This window comes from Maniola hyperantus, chromosome 1 (genome assembly GCF_902806685.2).
Source record: "Maniola hyperantus chromosome 1, iAphHyp1.2, whole genome shotgun sequence".
Taxonomy (NCBI): domain Eukaryota; kingdom Metazoa; phylum Arthropoda; class Insecta; order Lepidoptera; family Nymphalidae; genus Maniola; species Maniola hyperantus.
Genome location: NC_048536.1, coordinates 3,399,095 through 3,420,271, shown reverse-complemented (window position 1 = coordinate 3,420,271; position 21,177 = coordinate 3,399,095). Strand labels below are relative to the sequence as shown.

The 21,177-nt window shown below is 37.6% G+C and overlaps 1 protein-coding gene and 3 non-coding genes across 4 annotated transcripts in view; 2 read left to right on the top strand and 2 right to left on the bottom strand.

Annotated features, from left to right (window-relative positions):
- The first annotated feature begins 7,449 nt into the window (after window positions 1–7,449).
- Window positions 7,450–7,521, top strand: TRNAQ-CUG (transfer RNA glutamine (anticodon CUG)). Its single transcript has one exon. It is a non-coding gene; the product is annotated as a tRNA-Gln (tRNA).
- A 410-nt stretch (window positions 7,522–7,931) lies between these two features.
- Window positions 7,932–8,003, bottom strand: TRNAQ-UUG (transfer RNA glutamine (anticodon UUG)). The gene has a single exon. It is a non-coding gene; the product is annotated as a tRNA-Gln (tRNA).
- A 4,074-nt stretch (window positions 8,004–12,077) lies between these two features.
- On the top strand, window positions 12,078–12,149 carry TRNAQ-UUG (transfer RNA glutamine (anticodon UUG)). The gene has a single exon. It is a non-coding gene; the product is annotated as a tRNA-Gln (tRNA).
- A 3,760-nt stretch (window positions 12,150–15,909) lies between these two features.
- Window positions 15,910–21,177, bottom strand: part of sens-2 (senseless-2) — an 89,635-nt gene continuing 84,367 nt past the window's right edge. The window contains exons 5-6 of the mRNA XM_034968961.2: window positions 18,670–18,927; window positions 15,910–18,113 (exon numbers count right to left, since the gene is read on the bottom strand). Of these exons, the coding sequence (XP_034824852.1) occupies window positions 18,028–18,113; window positions 18,670–18,927 (344 nt within the window). The 3' untranslated portion in view covers window positions 15,910–18,027. The remainder of the gene's footprint in view (window positions 18,114–18,669; window positions 18,928–21,177) is intronic.

The following is a 21,177-nucleotide window of genomic DNA, read 5'->3' as shown; positions in this document are numbered from 1 at the left end:
TTGTACGACGGCCCGGAATCCTTCGTGTGCGAGTCGGACAGACCGGTTTTGTACAACAGTCTACTTGGACATCATGATCAACTCATCGCCGGCTCACTACAGGGCCAGGTGCGGATTTGTAGACCTCACACACCTTTGAGAACATGATGGAGAACTCTCATGCATGCAGGTTTCATCACGATGTTTTCGTTAACCGTTAAAGTAACTGATATTTAATTACTTAAACCCACATAACTCCGAAAAGTTAGAGGTGCGTGCACGGGACGAACCCCCGACCTCCGATTAGAAGGCGGACGTCCTAACCACTAGGCTATCACAGCTTATTACAGACTAAGTACATGCCCAAATCCTAATAATATTAATGACAGATTACTGGTCCCACGAATAAATTTAAAAACATAACTGAAAGCTCCCACAAAAGTTTATTTTAGGTAGGTACTTTCAATAATGTAGCGAGTGGCTTTAAAAAGAAAAAAGACATTTACTTTTGAAAGACTTTTACTCCTTTGACGCACGTTAAGTGAAATAAAGTTTATCGTCGTATCACTTAATATTGAATAGCTTGTCATAAATATTAGGGTTTGTCGTATTTACGATGAAATATAAAACTGTGTGCGATCGACTTTTTATTTCAGTAATCACTTTTCATGAGACATTTGTATGTTAAACTTTTTTCTTGGCTTTTATATACCTAGTGCCCCGCCCTGTCTTCGCACGGGTAGCAGAACTATACTAGCTTATTTTCGCAAAATGTTTATAAATTACAGTCCATCTTCCTTTCTTTTACTTTTTTTAATTACGATTCTTAGATTCTCTTTCTTTTGGTGAAAACCGTGAGAAAATTCGTATAGTAGTGTTAGGTCGATTGTGATAGTGTGTTATATGTCTGGACACGGCCTAACACGCTCTGACATTCGCGGGGAGTCTATGGTTTTGACTAGGCTCTATACTCTATGGGACGCTTGGAATATGAATAGTTCATTGTACCGACTTGTAAATTAATTAAAAAAGAAACAGTGATTAAAAGTATGTTAAAAGTATATCAAAGTGGTTTTCATTTTAACAGTAGGTAGGTACTTTCTGAGATTAGCAATTATTTGCCGCAAGTCAATTTCTACAAGTTTTTGCAGAGCTAGTGGACACTCCGCCTAACATCAACTTGAAATTTGAAAAGTTACTCTAGAATTGGATGGCCAATTAAAGAGGTTAGAGGAATAATATAGACACTAAAAATATTTAAATTGCGAATCATTTAAAAATGCCATTATCGGAATCCGTAATTATTAACCCCTCATCCAAGTAGGTGCCTAAATAAAGAGCTATCTTCCCGTCGTCTCCATCTTGCCCCGATTTGATTTACAGCCGTCACGTTGGGCTGAGTTATATCAGTTTAATCACTCATTGAAATTCAGGGGGCACCGCAACGAATCAATTACGGGGGGCACATTCAAATACGCCCACCGGAGTAGGGTTACTATGTGCTGAGGGTTTTGCTGGACAGTCCTGGTGTAAACTACCTATTATATAAAACTAGATGATACTCGCGACTTCGCCCGCGTGGATATAGGATTTGTTAATCCCGCAGGTACTCTTTGATTTTCCGGGATAAAAGTAGCCTATGTGTTGAGTCAGGGTATATGCTATCTCCATTCTCAGCCAAACCCGTTCAGTATTTTTTTGCGTGAAAGAGAAACCAGTATACCCACAAACACACACACATACACACTTTCGCCTTTTTAACATTAGTGTGAAGTGTGATTTTTGTGTTTTGGTATAAAGTTCTACTAATTTTAGATTATTTACGTTTTAAAATCATAATCGATTTATTTGTCGTGATAAGTACCTAGATCTCGTTTCGTGATTTGTCTTATTAATATTTTACTCGATACGCTATTGATACTATACGGATTCAGTTTAATTTCCAGAAAAGTTACAGTTTACCTTTAGAGCCCTATTTCTAAATTATCTTGGCTATTTTTGATGAAGTCATTCTTCTCATTTTCATCTTTGGGTCATTTTATGCTGTTAGTCTTATTTAACGACTTGGTACATTCGTTTTTAAAGTTTTAGATTTGGCAAACTTTATGATTTGTGTAAATCAAATCAAAAATATCCTGAATTTTCCAAACTCACAGTAGCCCTACCTCCACTTCTCTCCTGATAGAATTGTTATTAAAGAATGTGCGTGTGATAGAATGTCAGCCAATATATTCAGCGACGTGTTCCCACTGCTTAGAGCTTGTCTTTAAATGTAAAGGTGATGAAGGAAGAAAGTCATTACCATTTCGTACTTAGGGTGCCTTCGATTTATATATAAATAAATACCTAATTGTAATAAATAATAACTCTGTAGCTACTGTACTTGTTCCAAAATAAAAATAAAATTTTACTTAAAATTACACTCGAACCCCAAACAAGGACAGCCCATGTCGGGTCAGACTCTTCCCGGTAATGTTGTAATGTTCCTTTACTTAATTTTCATATGAAGTCGAGTTAGTCCTAATTTGTGCTTACTGGTACGCGGTTTTTCAAGACGCGTTTGCCTCAGTGGCAATAGGGCCTCAGTAAGGTGGCAGGAAGTGGTTTGATAAGGGAGGCAGACGACCGTATGTGGTGAGGCTCTCTCGAAAAGGCCCTATGTCTAGCAATATAGATACTTAGGTATGACATGCAGGCTGATGGACAGATGACGGATATTCTTATCGGCATTCGGTCTTAGTACAGTATACAATTACCTACCTACCTACCCTGAATTTAGTAGGTACCTACTAAATTCAGGGAACAATCCAGTTATAAATAAGTCTAATCAAGAGTAAATTACTAGACTGGTGTCATGTGAACTGGGCTTTATAAATACGTTAAGTCTACACTATACACATGCTTGTGTCTTGTTGTTACTTGAGTTTAAGTAATAAGGTCCACGTGAATTCAAGAAATGAAAAGAGTAACAGATATAAAGGTATACTGTTAACAGAAATCCATTTATTAAAGAGCAATAGCAACAAACAGGAGCAGCGGGAGTGCCATTATGTAAATAGCAAGATTACGACGTCTCGGCAATGGATATTATAATGGCTTCGGTGGCAGCTTGACGCGATTGGACCGAGAGGGCGCGTAACTCAATACGCAACTTGGACGCCTCTAGAGGTGGCTAGAGATGGGACAAGGTTTCATCAAAATATATCGATACTGTTGGGTAGATTACGACATCTCGGCATTGGATATTATAATGGCTTCGGTGGCAGCTTGACGCGATTGGACCGAAAGGGCGCGTAACTCAATACGCAACTTGGACGCCTCTAGAGGTGGCTAGAGATGGGACAAGGTTTCATCAAAATGTATCGATACTGTTGGGTAGATTACGACATCTCGGCAATGGATATTATAATGGCTTCGGTGGCAGCTTGACGCGATTGGACCGAGAGGGCGCGTAACTCAATACGCAACTTGGACGCCTCTAGAGGTGGCTAGAGATGGGACAAGGTTTCATCAAAATATATCGATACTGTTGGGTAGATTACGACATCTCGGCATTGGATATTATAATGGCTTCGGTGGCAGCTTGACGTGATTGGACCGAGAGGGCGCGTAACTCAATACGCAACTTGGACGCCTCTAGAGGTGGCTAGAGATGGGACAAGGTTTCATCAAAATATATCGATACTGTTGGGTAGATTACGACATCTCGGCATTGGATATTATAATGGCTTCGGTGGCAGCTTGACGCGATTGGACCGAGAGGGCGCGTAACTCAATACGCAACTTGGACGCCTCTAGAGGTGGCTAGAGATGGGACAAGGTTTCATCAAAATGTATCGATACTGTTGGGTGGATTACGACATCTCGGCAATGGATATTATAATGGCTTCGGTGGCAGCTTGACGCGATTGGACTGAGAGGGCGCGTAACTCGATACGCAACTTGGACGCCTCTAGAGGTGGCTAGAGATGGGACAAGGCTTCATCAAATATCGATATTGTTAGGCAGATTACGATGTCTCGGCAATGGATATTATGATGGCTTCAGTGGCAGCTTGATGCGGTTGGACCGAGAGGGCGCGTAACTCAATAAGCAACTTCGACGCTTCTGGAGATAGCCCGAGATGTGACAAAGTTCCTACCGTTAATTGCATCAATAGCTACTACTACTATTTTTTTACTGATTTTTTCATTAAATCCATTACAAATGACCGCGTATTTCGTCTTTGTCACTGTTTAAAATTAATTTTTGAATTAAAAAATCACATACCCGACAACGTTTCCTATTGTGCTGTCAAAGGCAGTAGGTTTTTTTACAAGTGTATTTTTAATTCCAATTTTTTAAAAGTAAAGTTCTGTATTTCTGAGCACGGTTCTCCTACGGCTCGGTAGTTGGGTGGCGATGAGTTGAGATGATGATGATAGTGGTCTGCAGTGGAATCACATTCCGTAAGAAGAAAATATTTTCGATAAACTTTGTCGTGGGACCTCACTACTTACCTCGTAACTCGTGAAAACTCTAAACGGATTCGGCGTCTCAACTAAGCGACAGTTTTAAAGTAACTCCGCCCCTAACTTGATTCCGATGCGTCGCAAACTCACCGTTCGTGCCATCTTTATGTAAATTCGGCAAAGTTAACTTTGCGAGCGTCGAACGTAAAATTACACTTTGCAGACGTTACAAAACTCGTTTATTGGCAGCAAAGGAAAAATGGCTGAAGCGCGCGCCTTAGGAATTTCATCACATTGGTGCCGTGACGGTTTTTTTAATGTCAAAGCATGTGTTAGTTGATTTGCAATGGGTGGGAGTGTATGTATATTTGCCAATTGGTACTGGTAGGAATGTGATAAACAGGTTTCCGCTTAGGTAGGCAGGGAATATTGTCATCGCCATAATATTATGCTCATAGAATCGACCTGATTTTTCATATGGATTAAAGACCTGGAGGATGACAAAGACAAAGAGTCCCTCCGGAATTTTTAAAGAATCTAATTATTCTAAATCCACCATGCGGTGTTACAGTCCTTAGAAAGGTTACGCATTCATCCGATCCGAGTCCGTGAAAATACGGATACAAAAAACTCGGATCAAACTTTGATATTGCTTCGCACTAATCAGATCTCTGATTGAAATGCAAGCTATTTAGTGGAAATCTTTGACAAAATTATCTACGTCATTATATCCGATTTGAATCCAAGATATTCTCTCGGATGACGGAGAGTACTCGGATGACGGCAGTCGGAGGTATTGCGTAAGCTACCGTACAAAATATAGTAATTCAATTACTGCTTCGGAACGTAATTTCGATCGTGACGATTCGGATCGGATGTAGTGCGTAATCATCGCCCTTATCCATCAAATTTGACCTAACCGTTTCCTATGTAATGCCCTATTACGACAATAGCTGCATATTTTTATTTTTTTATGAACGCTTTCCTGAAAAATTACGTTTTTGTAGATAGCCGTTTGTTCTTTGTGACGGTCGATATGAAATTAGAATTCTAAGTAGGTACATAAATAAAATATAAGCAAGTCTTCTAGATTCAAATTTTACCAACACTTCACCAAAAAAAACCTTCCTAGCCAAGAGATCACGTCGCTAGCTTTTAGCAAAAGGCGTTGATACAAAAGACTCGCAGACATCTCCATTTTGCTTTCTCAAGACACTACGTATGCACTTAACTACCCACTTTTATCCTTTTAAAAATAAAGTCGAAAATCCCTTGACTAAAACGTGAACCACTGCTAAGAGAAAACGGATGTTACTTTGAGTGGAATAAGAATTTCTATCCATAATCATATCCTATTGCTATGTTCGGAATTGAGAAAGGGTTTATGCAATTCAAAATATTACCCTATTCAGATGGTTTAGAGTTCATTTTTGAGTGGTGCCATCTTAAATCAGGGTTTTCACGTTATATTTGGGAAAACAAACATTTATTTGCTACTATTAGCAAAATATCTATATCTTGCTAATAGTAGCAAATAAATAGTGGGTTTGTTCAAACAGCCTACACTCTACACCATCCCTATTATTATAAATGCAAAAGTGTGTTTGTTAGTTTGTGTGTTTGACTTTCTTGACGAAACGGAGTTGGTCTTAATATAGAAATTGTATGTGTGATTATTTGTGTAGGCATATGTTTTTGCCATTTTCTTTAAAAACTACTTAAACCAATTTTAATGCTGTTTTTGCATTGCAGGCCTTAGTTTGACAGCTATAGTGTGACAATCTCAATCACCTCTGAATTCTGATATTATATATAGATACATTGTTGCAAAAAGGATAGCATAGATTCAGCCAATCGCAACATCGACGGAGATTGTAGCATTGATTAATGCAGCTTTTTCACAATCGAACAACGACCAACAGCTGATGTTTGCTGCGAGCAATTTCTTAGACGTATCTACTGTCATGTAGTAAGGTCAAAACTAAGCATAGTGTATATTTTTCGCTCAGTTTTATTTTTTTGTGTAGGGTGGCAACCCTAGGGCAGGTGCGACAAAATTGCGGCGACGACAAGGTACAATTTGAATAAATTTGATAGCTCTGCCGCTATTGTGGAAGGGCGATATCGGAAAGTGATATCGTGATGAAATTGGACCCGACAGCGGATTATAAACCTTCATATCGAATTGACTTCGTGGTTTCATTTCAATAGGGCAGGGTACCTACCTAAGCGAGGCTGAAAGAGCCTACTAATATTATAAATGTGAATCACGCAAAAATCACGCAAAAACGGCTAAACGGATTTGGATGAAATTTGGAATGGAGATAGATTATACCCTGGATTAACACATAAACTACTTTTCAACCCGGAAAATCAGAGTTCCTGCGGGTTTTGTATAACGTAAATCCACGCGGACGAAGTCGCGGGCATCAGCTAGTATGATATAAATGGTACCCGAAGCCCGAAGGTTTCTTCTTAGGGTTCCGTACCAAAATAGTAAAACCAGTCCTGGTGTCCTTCTGGTGCGAATTCACCTGTTTGTTTGTCTTTCACAGCTGCTTATTTCAGTAAAATTGCTATTGTTATCGACTTGAAAGGAATAGTTTTAAATAATGCTCGCCCAGGTATTTGCAAATAAACATCATCATCATGATCAACCCATCGCCGGCTCACTACAGAGCACGGGTCTCCTCTCAGAGTGAGAAGGGTTTTGGCTATAGCGTGGCCGCCTTTCTCTCCTTTGTTGAACAGATTTCGTTTTAACTAGCTTATGTTAGCGACTTCGTCCGCGTGGACTACACAAATTTCAAACCCCTATTTCACCGTCTTAGGAGTTGAATTGAGAAAAATCCTTTCTTAGCGGATGCCTACATCATAATAGCTATCTGCATGCCGAATTTCAGTGCGATCCGTTCAGCAGTTTGAGCTGTGCGTTGATAGATCAGTCAGTCAGTCAGTCAGTCACCTTTTCCTTTTATATATATAGATTTAGCTTAATTAATTGGATAATTTTGTCATCGGTTCCATGGTGTAACGGTTAGCACTCTGGACTCTGAATCCAGCGATCCGAGTTCAAATCTCGGTGGAACCTGTACTTTTTTGGACTCTCCCTCTTTATCTTACAAAGTAGCTGAGTGGTAGGGTGTCTTGGATTAACCAAATTTTACTTTTCATAATAACCCCTTTTTTCATAATCATAGATTGTACAATACATACAAAGCTACAAAGAGAGTATTGAACTCTATTGCTCTAAGTACTTAAAAACTCAGCTGTATAATAATAATACGAAAGTCGAAAAGTAGGTACCTACTAACACTAATGATTAATTTGAGAGACTCGCAATTCTACGTCAATGGACTCACGCGAATAATGATTAAAAGTTTAAAAAAAAATTAATTGTCCGACACATTACACCCTCTTTCTAGTTAGAACGTTCGCACTTATTTTTTCGTAAACTACATGCAATGTTATCCATATTTCTTTTTCTTCAATCAAAAAGTCAGGTTCCACCGAGATTTGAACTCGGATCGCTGGATTCAAAGTCCAGAGTGCTAACCATTACACCATGGAACCGCGTATCTGTTACGCCGAATTTATCGAGTGTACGACTCGAACTTTCACTCGTATAAAGAATTTGATGACGTCGTCGTGTGACCCAGAGGCTAGAGCGCTAGGCGCAAGGTTGGGAAAGGAAGACGCAACATGGACTCTTTGCTGGTGGGTGAAAGTATTTGGTAGCGTGTGACGTCGCTTTCAGTACCCGTAGTACAAGAATTTACGTCTCACCAAACCAAACCAAATTCGAGAGTCGAAATACTTCCGCGTTACAGTAAAATGGACCTAAACAGCCTTGAATTGAAGTCAAATATTCAATGCCACTGATTTTAATTTCGCAATGTTTCCGCTTGGAGCGCTGCCTGTAGAAGTGTAGACAAACTTGAGCTTTAAACAAGGTATTTAAGATCCAGTTTACTGTAACGCGGAATTATTTCGACTCTCGAATTTGGTTTGGTTTGGTGAGACGTAAAATCTTGTACTACGGGGTACTGACGTGTCTAAATACTACACACGTCTATTTTAGCGTTTAAACTACCGTGACTGATTTCCATTATAAATAATATCTGTCCCGGCTGTACTCACGTGTTTAGTCGACGTTAGCCCGACTAGTTTCGAACCCATCCGTGAGTCACAACCGCGGCGCGTGCGCGAACTGACTCCCTTGAAAAAGGACCCCCGATGGGTTCGAAACTAGTCAACACACAACACATTGTTTGATGACACACGTTGTTTGATGTCACTATAGGACGTCATTATAGGCCGAATGTATAATAAGAAAATCACTTCACATTATTATTATTATTTATTTATTATTTAATTAGAACGGCCATAAAGCCAATTACACTAATTAAAATACGAGTACAAACTAACATAAACATACTTACAAAAATTAACAACTTAAAATTATATTATGTGTTATCATTATAAGAAACGCTAAAAGTGTGTTGGTTTGATGGTTTATAAATCGTAACCTTTATTGCCTTCAAGTTACCGACATAAATATAAGAACTAGCTTATGCTCGCGACTTTGTCCGCGTGGACTACACAAATTTCAAGCTCCTATTTCACCCCCTTAGGGGATGCCTACGTCATAATAGCTATCTGCATGCCAAATTTCAGCCCGATCCATCCAGTAGTTTGAGCTGTGCGTTGATAGATCAGACAGTCACCTTTTCGTTTATTTAAAGATAAGTACCAAAAATAGATACCAGATACAGATAGAACAAATTAATAACTATCAAGTAGACCTAAGTCTAAGTCTAGGACTAGGCCTGACTAGCAAACATCACCTGACCGGGCATACCTAATTAATTGTTAAATGGAGTCAATTAACTAACCAGCTGTGCACAGCCAGGAAATGGTTGTTCTTCAATCACGCCGCAACGGAGCAGCAGCGGATAGACGTGGTTTTTTCCATGATCAGTGCAATCATGGTCAGTCTTTGAAAAGAGCAACCGCCGAGTTTCTTGCTGGTTCTTCTCGAACCAGTGGCAGATGCATTTGACGAGTCAAAAGTACTACACAAGTATCTAATCTAATCTAATCTAAATCAGCCTGTGCTGTCCCACGTTTGGGCAAAGGCCTCCCTCCGATCCTTCCACAATTTTCTATTTCGTGCCTCTTCAGGCCACGTAACTGTAAATTTATCTAATTCATCACGCCAACGTCGTCTCGGCCGACCACGCTGGCGTTGATGATTCTGGGGCGTCCAAAAAGAAGCAGATTTCGAAGGGTCGAAAAATGAGCCTTATTTGTAGTTCTGCTAATAATACTTGAAGTTTCCGCAGATAAGACTTGTTATTCGACTCACTGCTTACCCACCAACACGCACTGGACAAGCGCGATGGGTTAAATGTCCAAACCCTTCCGAATTAACATGATGAACACGAAATACAAAATCTACACAAGTATACAAGTTTATTATTTGAACAAAAATCTTTCAATTTCTACTTTTAAGCCTATTTGGGTATACCTACTTAGTAAAAAATAATTTTGTACCTACCTATAGTTTTAGAGACCGAATTAGCAACATTTGAAGTTATTCTTAGTAGATTCAATGTAGAAAAACATGCGTAATATATTTTTCTGTTACCCAAAGCTGGATTACCGTAAATTGGGGGCTGAAATCTTCGTGAATCTCGCGAGGAGCGCAATCATCGTCCGCCGAACGGCGCATTTATTATTCACAATACTGATTGCGTACGGACGCACGTGGGTGATGCTGCATTATATATGAGCGGCGATCCTGACTGTACAGGGGTGGACTGCAATGTGCATTGAAATTGTGTACCTATCGCCAGGAACTTACATGAAATACCAGAATACGTAAGAATACATGTTGAAACTAATGCTAAGCTGTGGTAGCCTAGTGGTTAGGACGTCCGCCTTCCAATCGGAGGTCGGGGGTTCGATAACTTTTCGGAGTTATGTGCGTTTTTAAGTAATTAAAATATCACTTGCTTTAACGGTGAAGGAAAACATCGTGAGGAAACCTGCATGCCTAAGAGTTCTCCATAATATTCTCAAAGGTCTGTGAAGTCTGCCAATCCGCACTTGACCAGCGTGGTAGACTATGGCCAAAACCCTTCTCACTCTGAGAGGAGACCCGTGCTCTGTAGTGAGCCGGCGATGGGTTGATCATGATAATGATGATGACATGCTGAAACTAGAAAAATTAAGACGTATAGTCCGCGACAGGCTGAGATAGCAATCGGGCTATGAGGCGGGAGGACGCCCCGCACACCCCCAAGTTACCCGCGCTCGCCTGCACCGAGATAGCATGGGAGCAGTCCGGAAGCGCGGCGGGGTGATTAAGGGTGAAATCTATAGAGCGCACTCTGACTTAGCTTAGACTTAAGACAGAGTTAAAACGAGACAGAGCTATATCTCTCACATAAATAACTAGGGCCATTTTCGGCTGCCGCACCAACCCGTGCTTTCGTGATTCCTTTCGTCAAAGGTTGCCTGGAAGAGATCGCTTTAGCGATAAGGCCGCCTTTGCATGCTACATCTATTAGAATAAGATCCTGTATTGTGTTTTTTCAATGTTTACTTTGTGTTGTGTGCAATAAAGTGTCAATAAATAAAATAAATAAATAAATCTGTCTCGTTTTAACTCAATCTTAAGTCTGAGCAAAGTCAAAGCGCGCTCTATAGATCTTGCCATACGTATCTCGCGACAGGCTTGCGACAGGCGTAAATCTCGCGATCATTGCTGTCAAACGTCACACGTAACAGCGGCTACAGAGAGATAGTACATAGACACAAAGCCAAATAAGAAGAAGAAGAAGAGAGAGAGCAAATGAACTGTCGCATTGCTACTTCTGTCGCGTTGCTGTCACTACTGCAACGTTTTACGTAATCACCCTGTGGGTGTGCGGGGCGTTTTCTCCCTGATTGCCATCTCGACCGGATACACTATCGTTGTGAATCGTTATAACTTTTCGAAAAAGGCAAGTAATTTTATACAAACCATAACTTAAGGTAGCTCATTCGGTGCTTTCTCCATACAAACGTATAAGGAAAATACAACAATATTCGATATTGTACGCACAAAACTAAGAACTATATCGATTAATCTCGTCATTATCTAGGTTTATTGATATATAAAATATTGAAAAAAATATTGATTTAAAAGTTACGAGGCTCAAAAGATTCCTATTTTAACACTAAATTAATGACAACTTTGGGCGTAAATAAATAAGATTAGGGATATGAAAATTCTAAAACAATTTATCATTAGACATTGTTTATTTATTCATTAGTTGAAATAACTTTACTTTGCAAACATAAATTCAGCAGTTTTTTCTCAAAAATACTTTTCCTAAACCCTTTTCGCGCGCTTGATTTCAGTGAAAATCATCGTGCCTCTCAACTTTCTCATACAATGTCAAGTGAAAAGCAAACATGTTACCCACGTGCGCTGCCAATTTTGGACGAGCGTCCTGCGTCACCTTAACGAAAGATTACGGATAGGTTAATCTTTGCCGTTAGTCGAAATAATGTATCATTTTATATTGACAACTTAAAATATTTTCGCAAATAACAGAAAGTATCTAGGTAGGCAATAATTGTGTGACTAAAACAAGCGGTTCCATGGTGTAATGGTTAGCACTCTGGACTTTGAATCCAGCGATCCGAGTTCAAATCTCGGTGGAACCTAATATTTCGCGCTAAAACTTAAAAAGAAAAAAAAAAGGAGTAGGTATGTCTACTTAAAACCATAGGTAACGTGGCCATACAATTTTTGCTATACCTAAGCAATTTTTTTTGAACTTATAGACTAGCGCTTGGTTCCAATCAGACCTGCTATAGTAAGTGATGATACAGCCTAAGATGCTGCGTGCTTGCCTAGAAGAGAGCTTCACTCTGGACTCGAAGGTACTTACTTATCTTAAAGGTGGAGAGGAAAACGGATGCCAGAACGGAACTTTTAATAAATTAATAAAGCCTCAATCGCTCAACGGTTGAGGAGTGGACTCAAGCGGGAGCGGGTTCAAACCCCATCCGTTCCACTGTCGTCGTATCTACTCCTAGCACAAGTTTAACGCTTAGTAGGAGGGGAAAGAGGAATATTAATCATGAATTATATAATTACAAATACCTAGATGTTTTTAGGGTTCCGTTACTCAAAAGGAACTTTGTTGTCTGTCTATCAAGAAACCTACAGGGTACTTCCCGTTAACCTAGAACCATGAAATTTGGCAGGTAGATAGGTCTTAAAATGTGTTTTGAACAAATAATTAGTATTTTCAACTTTTATTTACTATATCAAGTGGGGTATCATATGAAAGGGCTTTACCTGTACATTCTAAAACAGATTATTATTTATTTTTGTGCATAATAGTTTTTGATTTATCGTGCAAAATGGCTGTAGTACCGGCCGGGCCGGGGCCGGGGTTTTTTTTGAAAGTATTTTGTATCAGAGTCCGTGCCTGTGGAAAACAATAGCGTGAACGGGTCCAATACGCAGCAGTGCGTGATAACAGGCGTTTAGCGTCCACCGCGCTCCCCGGGGGCGGGCGGCGACTCCTTGCTGCTTTATTGCCAAATCCAACTGTACTTTTGTTACTTCTATTTCTCTACTGTAACCTATGTACTTAGCTACTTTTTACAAAAGTATTGATACTCTTAGCTGGAGTCAGAGTGGTAGCTAACAGGATCCAAACGGACGAGTGGTGGTCCTATTGGTACGATTATGGTACGATTACACCTACCGAGTAGTGAAGCGAGACAGTAAAATGTCACTCGGTCGAGACAATCCTGTGGCTGAGAAATTGTGGCGAAATTGCAGAAATTGCACTCGTTCAAGTGTTTATACCAACCGAGTACTCGGCCGAGGACACTGACTCGCCACTGTACTCGTTAGGTGTAATCGTACCATTACACCTAACTACTACAGTGGCGAGTCAGTGTCCTCGGCCGAGTAGGTACTCGGTTGATATAAACACTTACGAGTGCTCGGCGCAATTTCGAAATACGTATAAACGGCCACCACAGCACTGTCTCGGCCGAGTGACATTTTACTGTCTCGCTTCACTACTCGGTAGGTGTAATCAGCCCATTAGTTCGAGTTGGTTGTTTGGTTGTCATATGTTGTTAGCGGTAGATGGATTTTCCTGGATCGCACTCTCAAGTCAACGGCTCGGAATAGATCCGCTTGAAAAAGTGAAATCTCGGCCTCGAAAACTCGGTATAAATTCCGCAAATTGCTATTGCGCTGGAACCATCTAAATGACGTCATTTTGACGTCAGCCGAAAAAAAATATACCTACCATCAGCTCGAAACTTCAGTCTGGTGCTGACGTAACTAAAATGACGGCAACGCGCTTTAGCAATTTGCGGGACTTATAATCACCTTGCCGTGTGTGAGGACCTTACAAAGCTTAGTGAGTGATGATGATGACCATGGAGATCACTCTTAAGATATTGTGACCTCTTACATTTACTAGCATGCTTATTTGCTCGCTATTAATAAAAAGTGATCCAGCCATTATATACTTACTTCCTATCAATATCCTCGTAAACCTGTCATAGATAAAAATAGCAATCCAATCATTTTCCATTAGCATTTTTCAATCACCCGACAGCGATATCGATTAGCGATCTGATATTAATCGAATAGGTCCGATTATGATGTTTGTTCGTCCGCAACTATGTTTGCGGAGGAATGATCGATTACTCATTAGTTTAATGGTTTTATTCCACTAGGTTGTACATAGCTAATCGTTTTCTAATAGCTAGGTTTGCTGGCTTTAAAAAATTGCTGCAATGGATTATTATCTACCATGTGAAATTTCACCTTGATGTAAGTATCAATAGATTAGGCTGTCAGTCCTTAGGAGCAGAAAAGGCAGAGCGAAGCGTAGAGGTGTATGCTTCGAACAATCGGATTATAGAGATAAAATTACGAGTTACCATTTTACCTAATAAATAATCTGATTGAAGCGCACACATCTCCGCTGATGACGATGATGATATTGTGAAACGGATTTAGTCCTGAAATTGTAAACTCGAGAGGTTCGGTCCCAGCTAACATTCTAGCACAAGCGTTGGGTTGATAGTAACGTTGTGTTTATCCTGAAGCGAAGCGGAGCCGAGACATGTGTTTTTGACCAATCAGTAGGGCGATTGTCTAAAACCTGCATCAATCATTATTACAATCTCAATTGTTCTGATTGGCTGAATATGTGCGATTCGTGTTGCAACAATGCATTGTGGCCAATAGGGAGCGAGCATTAACCAATCAGAGATGATTGGGATCGTGACATTGTAGCTGTTAAACAACCGCGGTAGGGCCACTGGTTATTGTTAAATGACGTGATAAATTTATCACCTCGTCTCTAAATGACGATTTGGTTCAAAATGTGGATCATAGTACACGTCTCCGCTTCACTCCGCTTCAGTGGAAAGGCACCCTATCAATTCGTCTGTTTAAACTTCAAACCAACGACCTTTAGGATTACATCGTACCATACTTATTGATCTAATATTTAGTACCAATAGATACCCACGGATAATAGGGCAAAAATATTAATTTAATTTTGCCAATACTAAAGCAAGTTATGAGATTTGAGTAGAGTTCTCATGTTACAGAGGGGTAACTAGTAGCTACCTACTATTATACTTAGAGTCAGTAATAGAATAAATGAAACTACAATAAGTATTTCGAATTTACTAGATTATGCCTAGGTCTACGTCTTCGTACGCGCGGATTTAGATTTTTTAAATCCCGTGAGAACTCTTTGATTTTCCGAGGTCAAAAGTAGTCAATGTCCGTCCTCCTAGGATGCAACGGGTCTACATAGAAAAGGTAACAGACAGACCCGCTTTTGTATTTATAACTAGATGATGCCCGCGACTTCGTCCGCGTGGATCTGAGTTTTTAAAAATCCCGTGGAAATCCCGAAAAACACTTTGATTTTCCGGGATAAAAAGTAGCATATGTCCTTCTCCGGGATGCAAGCTATCGCTGTACCAAATTTCGTCAAAATCGGTTAAACGGATGGGCCGTGAAAGGCTAGCAGACAGACAGACAGACAGACACACTTTCGCATTTATAATATTAGTATGGATAAGTAGGTACCAAAGTAAATATTAGTATGGATTTATTCATAGAGAAAATTCACTAGCTAGTTTCTAGCAATACTTTTTCGGAATACTGTACCAGGGTTGGCAACGTTTTAAACAAATGTTTAAAATATGTGTTTTAAACATGTCTAATTCTTATTTAAAAAAAAAACAGTTTACCATGATCTGTAATTTCAAAGATAACTAGGTAACAAGCTAATTCAGATTTTTGTGTGATAATAATAATTATTAATTTCTTTAAAACAGCTGGCAAGTTGATCTTTTACAATGTTGAAAGAAGTTGCATAAAAGTTTTAAAAAGGCGTAGTGGATTAAAACAACAATATAAAATACATCATTATATATTTAAGTGACAGTTGCTTAAACAATAAAAGTTATAATGACATTAGGATTGCACGTTCGTCTTTGGATTTTGTTTACACTAATTTTTTACACTATTTACAGACGTTACACAATAACATTGTACTAAATTTGTTTTAAAATCTCGATACGTTAAATATATTTTATCCTAAATATACATAATATATTACATACAAACATCTTAATACTAAAACAATGAGAAAATTACGGAATAAACATTCAAATTTTGAAAAGTGTAAAACTTGTAAATTTTAGAAATGTATGTAGTTTTAAAAAGTATATAGATATTATAATTTAATTGGTTGCAGCAAACTAAAACGAATTAACATACTTATATTAACATGTTAGACAATAATTTATTTAATAAACTAAAAATGGGTGCAGTTATTTTTCATTTAAAAAATTGTATACATAGACAATAAAGCATAACCAAAAAAATAGCAAAAATTTGAATGTTTCACAAAATGTTATTTAAAATTGACTTGTGAATTTCGATACAATATTTTAATATTTATTAAAGTAAAGAACATCGTATACAATTTTACGTATGAAACTCAAATAGTTTTAGTTAATGTATTTTATTTACAGAAATTGCCTATCTATTCTTCTTTGGCCTAAGGGATTTCACAATATTCACTATAGGTTTATAGATCACACAGATGCAACAAAATAAATCAGCCTATTTACAAGCTTAGTTCTGCATATTATTTTATAACAATTATATTTAGTTTAATAATGTATTACCTTAAATATTTATTCATGGCACCAATAATAATTTTATAGAAGCTTTAAATATAAAATTATTTGATCAAATAATTAGTTTTTGTGACAAATATTTTATGATTTTGTCGTGATAGGTATAAATTATGCCTAAAATTTAATTATTATTTACATTTACTTCTACATAACAAATGTTTCTTTTACTGACGTATATTCATTAGCGTGATATGCAAAAAACAATAAGTATTAAATTGACTTACTTTAAGTTCTCCTAAGTGGTTTGAATAATAAAATCTTTGGAACTTTACACAATATTTCAAAAGTAACAACAAAACTAAATTTTTCTTAACCGACGAAAAAATATTCTTTATTCTTTGGAATGATTATTATGGAATTTTTATTAAATATGTCTTTGGATTGGAATTCCTGCCTTTTCTTATAACATCTGTAATACTTAATCTACTTTTGGAATGCTAATGAACAATAGTTTATGGTAAATGTGAAAAAAAACTGACTATGTACGAAAATTCACATAAACAAATTTCATTAAGTAGGTATAATTTTAAAAAACTAAATTAATCTGATTTTTAAATTATTGTTAAATCTCTAATTTAGTCAAATGTCTAAATTTTTGAATGAATTTTGACCAGTTCGAGTAAATATTAAATATAATTGCCAGTGCGTTTAACACTGCAACTGAGATCAACAACTGAAGTTGTAAAATAACTTGGTTTTCTTCATTATTTACTTAATATCTACACTTGAAAAATATAGAATAATTCCTTGAAGGATTTTTAAGACTACCTACTAAGTCTTTGGTTAGGTAGCTATATTTAGTTAGAGAATGTACATACCACCTACCTCTACCTACTCTTTACTTTACAAAAATGAATCTTTAAGGGTTTAAATAATAACTCAATTAATTAAAGATTTATGGATTTTACACAAAACTATTAAATGTAAATAATTGTACAAATTTAAATTTATTGAGACAATTGCAAATTTGGTTCAAATAATTAATAACTGAAAATAAAATATTTATGAACATTACACATATTGTATAGAATTTACACAATCGTTACATTTCTTTTAATGTTAATTTTAAAACTTAAAAGTGCACTAAATCACAAGTGTCTTTGGTATTACGTTATCCTTTCTATTTTGACCAATCAACAATTCTCATGATTCAAATCGTAACTCTGTGATTAGTTTTGATGACTCGACAGTTGTTAAATGAATAGTAGATATAATGATTCAAGTCATAATCACCTTTAGTTACGATTTCAATGCCATAGAGAATCAGGTCATATTATATCACTCACAATAGATGGTTAATGCCTCAGCGCCAAGGCGCAAAGGCGGTTGAAGTTCAGGAGGGTAAAGGTTGGAGAGGGGGCACCGCATTGGACATTCTGAAGTCAGGCTGCCGAAGATCGGGATGTGGGGGTCGCATATCTGTAGAAAAATAATTATTAGTATAATTAATAGTGATGCATAATTAAAAAAATATTCTGATACATTTTAAAATTAAATGTTATATTTTAACAGACACATATGCCCCTTTTCTACATATTGAGTTTCGTTAAAGATATCGTTTAAATAAAGTCAGCTCAAAGTGTCTTTGAGCATATCTGTTGATTATACTTTTAAAAAGAAGAGAGCCTCTCTGTGCAGTGGTGATCGCTGTGGTCTTAAATCGAAGGGCCGGGGCTTGATATGATCTCTAAATTGTCTCTGGTCTGGTCTGTTGGAAGGCTACGGCTAGTTACCACACTATCGGAAAAGCCATCCTGCCAAGCAATTGAGCGTTCGGGTACGATGACCCAATTAGGATTATGGATTTAATAAAACTGCCATACCCCTTCCTAGTTTGCCCGCTTACATCTTAGACTGCATCATCACTTACAATCAGGAAAGATTGCATTCAAAAGCAGTTGTATCTGAATAAAAAATGAGTTTTAAATTTTGTTTTGCTGAAGAATTTAACTTGTGTTAAATATTTATAGCTTACCTATCCGATCTCCAACATGCATGTCAGGGGGATGCATTCCATGCACATCCGTATGCGGGGGCTGCATGTGTTGTGGGGGTCTCAAGTCTGCGTGTTGCGTCTCTCGATGCCGTCTCAAGTCCACTTTTCTCTGGAAGGCTCGTCCACACAACTCGCAGGCGAATGGTTTGAAGCCAGTGTGCTTGCGCGAGTGGGTGATGAGATTGGAGCTCTGACTGAAGGCCTTTCCACATACTTGGCATTTATGTGGTTTTTCACCTGTGGACAAAGAAAATGGGACATTAAGTACCATACCCATAGAAGAGCTACTTCGTGAACGACATTCTTGTCTGTGATTTTGACTTAAAATCAAGACAAAAATTTACCATCATCCTCCGTATGTTTCTTGTGCATTGAATAATTTGTGACTAAAATAATAATATATTTATAAAAGAATAAGCTGACTAACAACGTACAATTAAAAATGCTGGATCTTGAAACCCAACTAAAAAAGAACTTTCAGAAATTTCAATCGATCGAACCCGGAGCAGGTCAGTCACCTACTTACTGCCTTTATGAATATGAAATGAAAGAAGAAACAATTAAATTGACAGAGATATAAATCATCCTTGTAGCAAACATTGTAAAAAGCGTAGTAGATAGTCACACACACGTCACAGTTCACACATAAGAATTTTGTAGTTAACATTGATATAATGATATACAAAGTCTAATTGAAATTAAAACCCCGTTGACTAAAATTTACTGACCAGTTCGGCTAGTCGGTTTTTAAATACCTACGTTAACAACATTTACCTTTTTTCTTTTAGCAATGTTAATTCTCTTTCGTGATACAACTAAATAAGCACGGATTTTTTATAGTCAGAATATTGAAAACAAAATTGTAATAAGTATCTACTAATCGCTGTAAACGTATTATTCCGGTTAATAAGACGTTATTAACCGCACGAAAATTATCATGTTCATAATATCACGGCTTCACGTGATAGGTCGCTATGTAATCTGAGTCTCAGATATCCGAGTATCGATCCGCTGACACGTGAGGCTGAGCGAGGATGAACTCATCCTTACTCAGTTAGATAGGGTTGCGAATGATGATTAAGCTCATAAAAAGCCCAAGGAAATGTGATTTTTGCTGAGAACTATACAAATTAGATTGCATACAATAAACAATCTTACATTTTAAACTTCCAAAAAATAATGTTTACACTTTACAAAATTAAGCATAAAAACTGTTTCTATTTCTTTAAATAAAAAAGACTGAAAAATCAATTAATCATAATCTTTTAGGTACGTTTACGAAAATTACAGTTATAGAATTTACCTACATACCTACATACACAAAACAGGTTTTGTAAGTTCTGTAAATGTTTTAAACTGCACAGTTAAAATAATAGTATTTTCTTTGCTATGTAAGTAGCTTTCTTATTATGTTTAAATACTTTTTTGTTTTGTTTTTGCCAGCCCTGAATATGCGGCTATCGCACGTCCTCATAGGTATTAATACACGCCCGTAATCTCTGCCAAGTCCGGCCCCGCATTTCGGATTCGCAGCGCACTTCGCCGGACTACAAAAATTTATAGAGCGTTATATTCGCGACCATTACCAGTTTATGTATCGTGATTCCAGATAAGGAATTTAATATCGCCCCTTTTGTTCTGGATTTCTTTGCCTGTGCCTGGAATACTTTGCGAGAATTAATACGAGAAGTTCCTTTAAGAATCACATTTTTAATTAATAACGTGATAGAGTACCTACCTACCTACTTATAAGTAGTACTTAGGTACCTTGAAGACCTACTTACTTAATATCAGCTATATCATGTACCTACCTACTTATTTTTAGATTTTCATCCATCTAGGTAGGTATATATTTCGTGATTCCAGATCAGGAATTTAATATCGTGTCTTTTGCTCTGGATTTCTTTGCCTGGCATTCGGTTCAGAATATTAAGACATTACGAAGTTTTGTTTTATTAGTTTTACTAGGCCAACATTTATAGAAATAATAGAATAATATGATACCCGTGATTTCGTTTGCATGGATTTAGATTTTTTACCGAGGGATTTCTTTGATTTTCTGAAATATAAAGTGGCCTTTTTTTGTTTCCGGGATGCAAGGTATCAAAACATTTCGTCAAAATCGGACAGGTAGACAGACAGACTATTATAGTAGTATGGATAGGTAAGCATCCCACGTGAACTTTTTTGGATTTTTGTACTTATCAATTTATTGGTCACATTTGTATAACATTGATTCAGTTTTTAAAATGGTTACAGTTTTGATTGCGCTTTGATTCGATCTCAGATTTTCATACTAGGATAGCTATTCCAGCTTCACCATTTTGAAAGCGCAATTACAACCAGTTATACCTACCTTCTTCAGCTTTTGAAATAAGGTTATCCATTAGGCACTTAGCCTCACCAGCGACCGTTGGATTTAGTCTAAGGGTTGTTACTTGGACCGTCACACTATCTATAGGTATTAGGTATGTAGGGGCAATACCT